Below are 8,739 nucleotides of genomic sequence, written 5' to 3'. Positions count from 1 at the left end.
TGCCATATCGCGGGCAGAGCAGAAAACATAGTTGCCCTCGCGCGCGTCTGTAATTTATTTGCGCAGGTGCAAGATTATGGTAAGCGCTGTGCATGGAGTCACTGCGTCATCCTTGTACCCGGCCTAATCCTCATAACTGTGTATTTAGCTCACCGGCACGCTCAAGGGCAGCTATGTTTTCTGCTCTGTCCGCAATGTGGCAGGGCGAAATGCGCCTGCGCTAGTGGACAACTGCCCAGGCGCCAGATTTGAAAGAGCAACATGGATGATGACGGAGGCGTCATCACATCAATCAAGAAAGCAGGATGGCGATCAGCGGCAGGAGGGGGGAAAGGAGCAGAAAATAAATCCGCCCATCTGAGTCACACAGGCAGTTAGCATATCTAACGGCCAAGTTTTATAAAGTTATTTTGGGGTCTGGAAGGGGAGTCAGGGCCAAGGTGTACCTTCACAGAATGCAGCCCAGGAGCTGCAGAAGGTGACACTTTTAGTTTATTAGTGAAAAAACTGGTGAAATGTTCCCTTTAATTCAGCTATACGACACTGATGAGTTTGGCGCCACATTAATCTAATCAAACATATCCAAAAAATTAATAAGGGGTTTAAGCTGGAATACACCTTTAGGAATTAAGCACACAATATAGCGATGAGCAGGGATATTGTGGTGCTGTATTTTACAGTTAAGGGTGCTTTACACGCTGCGACATCGCTAGCAATCTCGTTACCGATGTAACACGCCAGATCGCACATACGATTTGCCGAGATCGCACATGTGACCGGAGCTACAAAAATGACCTATGTGCGATCTCGGCAAATCTTATCTGTGATCTGGCGTATCACATCGGTAACGAGATCGCTAGCAATGTCGCAGCATGTAAAGCACCCTTTATTCCCTAGAAGAAATGCGCACCTTGAGACATTGTGATACCACATTCAGGGGGAACGTGCCAATATTTTGTTAAAGGAGATACAGAAGGGCCTCTACATTATAGGTACCCTATTACAGGTCTGCACAATATGGAGGTTGGTCAACTGCTGAATGGCCATATGCATGAGCCCTAAGCAGGGGACAAGTGATGAGCAAGCACTACAATGCTTAGTACTTAAGAGTCAATTTGATGCTCAGATGGGTGTGACTCGAGCACCCAAGTGTAATGGAAGTCAAGGGGAGACCAGCATTTTTCTGTGAAATGTTCTGGAAAAATGCTTGAGTCCCCCTGTGACATCCATTAAATTCGAGTGCTCGGGTCACACCCATCTGAGCATCCAACTGCTCTTTACGAGTACGGAGTATGGCAGTGCTTGCTCATCACTACAGGGGACACTATATGGCGGATAGGAATTTTAACCATGTTACTGATGCTTACAAGAATAGACCAGGATGCTAGTGTGTGAGCTGACCTTATAGTGGACAACTGGGAAGAAAATGCAGTCCATCACTAGTTATAGATTAGAACATCCTACTACTGAGAAATGGAGAAACCAAAGCTGGAAAATTAATTGAAAAGTTAAGATTGTTTTCTTCGCAGAAGAAAGGGCTCCAACACTTATGCTAACCTATGATATCAATGGAGACATTGGAAAACAAGCCAATTTAGTGAAATCCTGAGTCGGATCTAAAAAATGAGAGTCTGATCCCATACCTGGTCCTAAATATCACACTCATACATGGATATTCTTGTAAGCATCAGCACTTAGAAACTGGTAACTTGTAAATATTTTACGACTTAAAAGCCTTTGGAGAAGACAAAAAAAAAAAAAAAAAAAAAAAAAGATTTCTGTAAGGCCAAAGACACACGGCATGAAAATCGAAGGGAGTGGAGTGCGATAAAACATCGCATTGCACTCGGACCAATATGAGCCTGTGTGTCAGTGCACATGAGCAATTATTTTCTTAGCCCTAATTGGACCGAGAAAACAATCGCAGCATGCTGCGGGTGCAATGCGATCCTTGTTTTTCCTCACACCCATTCAAGTGTATGGGACGGGAGAAAAATCGCACTGCACTCGCAGTACACCAGTTACCGTGAGTGCAGAGCGAGAATCGCAATAGCCGGCAACGGAGGAGCTCCTGCCCGCCCCTCCTCAGTGCTGGCCCGCCCCCCGCAGCTGAGGTCCGCTCGCACAATCTGTCCTCAGTCACAGGGACACTCGCATGACACTCGGCTCTGCTGTACTGCCAGTGTGAGACGAGTGTCATGTGAGGGGATCGCAGTAGTCCCCCGTGTGGCCACGGCCTAATAAGAAAATTTGTTATTTCTGTGCATACTTTGGATTTATGGAATAAAAAATGAAAGCGCCTATAAGGCTTGGGACTGTGCGCACCAGCTTACAACTTCCATCTGCTTCTTCCTCTCTGGACTATTACAACACTATCATGAACACAATTTCAACCCAATTCACGCAGTTTAATCCTGAGCCTTGCTATATGAAATCACACATATACACTATTCATTATCAGCTCATGCTAGTAAAAGATCCTATGGATATTTTCTATGGGGATAAAATTCTAGAGGCGCTAAAACTTGATAATCTAGGAATACTCAGCCTAAAATATCACACTTATTGTCCTCTGTAATAAGCTATAGAAGCAAAATATGCCATGAACAGCTACAACTCAACCCTGATATTCAGCGATGCTTCAAAGCAGACAATGGTGAGAAATGAATTAATGCCCAAGCCCACGGTCATCATCATGGTGAACACAAGACATGCGGGTCGTGTGTACCTTGACTTCTTTTCATCCATGTACTGTTACTAGGACTCCAAGAACCTGAGAGAGAAACTCCACAGACACATGCATTAATTTTCTACCTTTTAAATATTTCAATTTTTTTTTATTTTGTGGTCTCTGTAAAAAATAAAAACAAAAAATAAAAACAAAAACATGATCCAACTATAAAATAGATAATTCCAAAATTTTATAGAAATGCAACAAGCTTCTTCAGAAAACAATTCTTCTCTTCCAGTACTGTGTGGATTAGAAGATACCTGCTACACTAAAAATTTGGTGATGCCTCAGCTCCCTGAGACAACTGGGCATGTCTGATTTTAGAGGAAGCGGTAAAGATCAGCCTGCCCCGGCACACAGAAGTACAACCCACCCGTATAGTATTTCACGAAAAACTAAATCAGTTAAAAAATAGATCTGTTGAAAGGCAATATTCTAAAGGTTTCCAGACATTGATAAGAACATTCTCCTTTCCGGTGTGAGGAGAGATGATACACCTCAGGGCTTGCAGCGTGATTTTATTAACCGGGTAAAGCTGCTGAAAAGACCTGGAATCCCGCTCTTCTCCCTCAAATATTCTGAGAGGAGGAAGCAGAGCAAAATTATGGGACCAGAGGTATAAAAAAAAAATAAAAAGGGGAGGAAAAAAGGCAAAATAAACATAATAAAAAAGAAACACAAACAAAGCACAGTATTGCTACTGGTCAGTGGGGATTTCTCTGTCTGGCTCTGGCTTGCTTGTTTGTCCTGGTGATGGAGTGTGGGAAACAGAGGGAATTAAAGGATGAGACGTTGCCACTAGACTTTCCACTACGGCTGGGTGCCCCGGGGCAGTGACTCCCACAACTCCTGGCGGAAACCTGCAAAAGTCAACCAAGAATAGGTTAGGTTTCATCACTTCTAAGCAACACTTATATACACAATCTCTTCTAAACAGTAGGCTTGTCATTAATGATGGGACACTACGTAAATGTCATTCATTTCTGTATACTGGGAAATTATGCACGGCCCACGTAAACAATACCACTGATAGTGGTAACATGCATCCTTAAAGGGATGCAGTCACCAGCTGTTTATAATACTCCCCTAATGGTCGGTGCAGAGCAGACTGGTCGGATGGGTGTCTCCGTGCCTCCTCTTTAGGCCATCTTTGTCCTCCTTCTGAAGCTAGTGTGGATGACACGTTCTACATCATACACACTAGCCAGGAATAAGGTCCTGCGCAGGTGCACTTTGATCTGCCCTGAGCAGGACAGATCAAAGTATTGTAGTGCGCCTGCGCGGGACCTCAATGTCTGCTAGTGTAGATGACGTAGAATGCGTCATCCACACTAGCTTCAAAAGGACAAAGATGGCCGAAAAGAGGCGTGGAGCCGGAGACGCCCATTAGAAAAGTTTGCCCCGCACCGACCGTTAAGTGAGTATTCTAAACATCCGGTGAAAGGTTTAAGGAGTTAAAACAATATAAATTGTCACAAACGCCACGCTTAAAAGAGGCGTGGTCAAATATCTCGTTTTTGCTCATATCCCTCCTGCTCCTGAGTATTAGATTTTTCTTTCTTAAAATCTGCCATACAGTTCAAGAAATGTGTCTTTAAATTAGTGCTAATTTTTATCGTCTGTACCAAGGTGAACAAGGCAACAGGGTACTTAATGGGCGGTACGGTGGCTCGGTGCTTAGAACTGCATTATTGTAGCGCTGGGGTCCTTTGTTCAAATCCCACCACGGACAACATCTGCAAGGAGTTTCTATGTTCTGCCCATGTTTGTCTGGGTTTCCTCCAAGACTCCAAAGACATCGTGATAGGGAATTAAGATTGTGAGCCCCAATGGGGACAGCGATTATCACGTCTGTAAAGCTGTGGAGTTAATAGTGCTATGTAAACGAGTAAAATAAATTAAATTATGCAGAGGAGCCTACAGACATACCCTTGTATCATCCTTTGAGCCACATCCATTTGGTAAAAGTGAGCACAATACTCAAAATGGTGAGTGAACCTCAGACAGGCTGAACTTGAGTAACGAGTATAATGGAATCACAGGCTCGCTTCACTTCCAGTCTCTGGTGCTGCTCACATCATGCAGTGAAGTGTGCCTGTGCTTTGCGTACGATGTTTCATGACCACATCTGAGCGCCTGCTATACTAAACCGAGGACACCAATGCGCAATCAACGATCAAATATCGAGCACTGGCAAGCACACATCATTGGTAAAAACCATAAAAATTAGCTCCAAATAAAAAGGCCCATACCTCTGAAACCGTGTGGCGGGTGTATAAAAAAAAAAAAATAAATAAAAAATACGCAGTGGAAAAAGTAGCAAAGGCTGGACACTTGACCTGGTGGCAGGTCCTCTTTAACCTGCTAATGATGGAGCTTGTTTTGGCCTCAAAGTACAGTAGTCCCTCAGTTTTCGTTGACATCGGTTATCGTTTGTTTCGGTTTTCATTGATCTTTTGCACTAAAAATTTGCTTCGGTGGTTGTTTGTTTTTGTCTGCATGCCCACGTGACTTCGCTGCTAATTTTGAGACAACAAAGGATGATTCATGCATTCTCCAGCGCCGTGTTACATTGTGTGAGTATCACCCCGCTCGTCAGTTTCGAAATGTAAGATAAAATGTAAGTATTCTTTATATTAGTGTTTTATGTTCATTTAATATTCCTTTTATATTCATGTCTTATTCTTTTTAGTATTAATCATTATCTTTACTCTATAAAGAAGGGAATTTTGTTTACTTACCGTAAATTCCTTTTCTTCTAGCTCCTATTGGGAGACCCAGACAATTGGGTGTATAGCTTCTGCCTCCGGAGGCCACACAAAGTATTACACTTTAAAAAGTGTAACCCCTCCCCTCTGCCTATACACCCTCCCGTGGATCACGGGCTCCTCAGTTTTGGTGCAAAAGCAGGAAGGAGAAAACTTATAAATTGGTCTAGGGTAAATTCAATCCGAAGGATGTTCGGAGAACTGAAAACCATGAACCAAAAGAACAATTCAACATGAACAACATGTGTACACAAAAGAACAACCAGCCCGAAGGGAACAGGGGCGGGTGCTGGGTCTCCCAATAGGAGCTAGAAGAAAAGGAATTTACGGTAAGTAAACAAAATTCCCTTCTTTGTCGCTCCATTGGGAGACCCAGACAATTGGGACGTCCAAGAGCAGTCCCTGGGTGGGTAAAAGAATACCTCAATAAAAAGAGCCGAAACGGCCCCCTCTTACAGGTGGGCAAACCGCCGCCTGAAGGACTCGCCTACCTAGACTGGCGTCTGCCGAAGCATAGGTATGCACTTGATAGTGTTTCGTGAAAGTGTGCAGACTAGACCACGTAGCTGCCTGACACACCTGCTGAGCCGTAGCCCGGTGCCTCAATGCCTAGGACGCACCCACGGCTCTGGTAGAATGGGCTTTCAGCCCTGAAGGAAGTGGAAGCCCAGAAGAACGATAGGCTTCGAGAATCGGTTCCTTGATCCACCGAGCCAAGGTTGACTTGGAAGCCTGCGAACCCTTACGCTGGCCAGCGACAAGGACAAAGAGCGCATCTGAACGACGCAGGGGGGCTGTGCGACACACGGAGAGCCGGAGTGCTCTCACCAGATCCAAAGAGTGCAAATCCTTTTCACATTGGTGAATTGGATTAGGGCAAAATGAAGGCAAGGAGATATCCTGATTGAGATGAAAAGGGGATACCACCTTAGGGAGAAATTCCGGGACCAGACGCAGAACCACCTTATCCTGGTGAAACACCAGGAAGGGGGCTTTGCATGACAGCGCTGCAAGCTCAGACACTCTCCGGAGTGATGTAACTGCCACTAGAAAGGCCACCTTCTGCGAAAGACGTGATAAAGAGACATCCCGCAGCGGCTCGAAAGGTGGTTTCTGAAAAGCCGTTAGCACCCTGTTAAGATCCCAGGGTTCCAGCGGACGCTTGTAAGGTGGGACTATGTGGCAAACTCCCTGCAGGAACGTGCGGACCTGCGGAAGCCTGGCTAGGCGCTTTTGAAAAAATACGGAGAGCGCCGATACTTGGCCCTTGAGCGAGCCGAGTGACAAACCCTTGTCCATTCCGGATTGAAGGAATGAAAGAAAAGTGGGTAAGGCAAACGGCCATGGAGGAAAACCGTTATCAGAGCACCAGGATAGGAAGATTTGCCAAGACCTGTAATAGATCTTGGCGGATGTTGGCTTCCTGGCCTGTCTCATGGTGGCAATGACATCCTGAGATAACCCTGAGGACGCTAGGAGCCAGGATTCAATGGCCACACAGTCAGGTTGAGGGCCACAGAATTCAGATGGAAAAATGGGCCTTGTGACAGCAAGTCTGGGCGGTCTGGAAGCGCCCACGGTTGACCCACCGTGAGATGCCACAGATCCGGGTACCACGACCGCCTCGGCCAGTCTGGAGCGACGAGAATGGCGCGACGGCAGTCGGACCTGATCTTGCGTAACACTCTGGGCAGCATCGCCAGAGGAGGAAACACATAAGGCAGTCGAAACTGCGACCAATCCTGAACTAACGCGTCCGACGCCAGAGCTCTGTGATCCTGAGACCGTGCCATGAATGCCGGGACTTTGTTGTTGTGCCGTGACGCCATGAGGTCGACGTCCGGCGTTCCCCAGCGGCGACAGATCTCTCGAAACACGTCTGGGTGAAGAGACCATTCCCCCGCGTCCATGCCCTGTCGGCTGAGAAAATCTGCTTCCCAGTTTTCTACGCCCGGGATGTGAACTGCGGAGATGGTGGAAGCTGTGGCTTCCACCCACTGCAGAATTCGTCGGACTTCCTGGAAGGCTTGACGACTGGGAGTGCCGCCTTGGTGGTTGATGTATGCGACGGCAGTGGCGTTGTCCGACTGGATCCGGATCTGCCTGCCCTCCAGCCACCGATGAAAGGCCAATAGGGCTAGATACACTGCCCTTATCTCCAGAACATTGATCTGAAGGGAAGACTATCGGAGTCCAGGTTCCCTGAGCCCTGTGGTGGAGAAAAACCGCTCCCCACCCTGACAGGCTCGCGTCCGTGGTGACCACAGCCCAGGTTGGGGGTAGGAAGGATTTACCCTGCGATAGAGAATTGGGAAGGAGCCACCACTGAAGTGACGTCTTGGTTGCAAGGGAAAGAGACGTTCCTGTCGAGGGAAGCCGACCTCCTGTCCCATTTGCGGAGAATGTCCCATTGGAGTGGCCGTAGATGGAATTGTGCGAACGGCACTGCCTCCATCGCTGCCACCATCTTCCCCAGGAAGTGCATGAGGCACCTTAAGGGGTGTGACTGACTCCGAAGAAGTGATTGCACCCCCGCCTGGAGAGAAAGCTGTTTGTCCCGCGGTAGCTTGACTACCGCTGACTGTGTATGAAACTCCATCCCGAGGTAAGTCAGTGATTGGGTCGGTGTCAACTTGGATTTCGGGAGATTGATGATCCACCCGAACTGCTGGAGAGTCGCCAGAGCGACGGAAAGGCTGTTTTGACACGCCATCTGAGAGGGTGCCCTGACCAGAAGATCGTATAAGTAGGGAATCACCGAGTGGCCCTGAGAGTGCAGGACCGCCACAACGGATGCCATGACTTTGGTGAAAACCCGTGGGGCTGTCGCCAGGCCGAAAGGCAATGCCACGAACTGAAGGTGTTTGTCCCCGATGGCGAAACGCAAGAAGCGTTGATGTTCGGGTGCGATCGGCACGTGGAGATAAGCATCCTTGATGTCGATCGATGCTAGGAAGTCTCCTTGTGACATCGAGGCGATGACCGAGCGGAGAGATTCCATCCGAAACCGTCTGGTTCTCACATGTCTGTTGAGCAGCTTGAGGTCCAGAACGGGATGGAATGATCCGTCCTTTTTTGGCACCACGAACAAGTTGGAGTAAAAGCCGCGACCACGTTCATGAAGGGGAACGGGGGTCACAACTCCTTCTGTCTTCAGAGCATCCACTGCCTGAAAAAGTGCGTCGGCCTGAGCGGGGGGCGGAGAGGTTCTGAAGAAACGAGCCGCAGGACGAGAGCTGA

General features: G+C 47.4%; 1 protein-coding gene across 2 annotated transcripts in view; it reads right to left on the bottom strand.

Moving 5' to 3' along the window:
• Positions 1 to 1,217: 1,217 nt before the first annotated feature.
• The window catches only part of LOC142303372 (C-terminal-binding protein 2), a 78,474-nt gene continuing 70,952 nt past the window's right edge, over positions 1,218 to 8,739 (bottom strand). For both annotated transcript variants that reach the window (XM_075344675.1, XM_075344676.1), the window contains exon 10: positions 1,218 to 3,591. In XM_075344675.1, the coding sequence (XP_075200790.1) occupies positions 3,429 to 3,591 (163 nt within the window). In that variant the 3' untranslated portion in view covers positions 1,218 to 3,428. The remainder of the gene's footprint in view (positions 3,592 to 8,739) is intronic.

This window comes from Anomaloglossus baeobatrachus, chromosome 4 (genome assembly GCF_048569485.1).
Source record: "Anomaloglossus baeobatrachus isolate aAnoBae1 chromosome 4, aAnoBae1.hap1, whole genome shotgun sequence".
NCBI classification, from domain to species: Eukaryota; Metazoa; Chordata; class Amphibia; order Anura; family Aromobatidae; genus Anomaloglossus; species Anomaloglossus baeobatrachus.
Note: the sequence above shows the minus strand (reverse complement) of the source record. Positions and strands in the feature narration are given on the sequence as shown.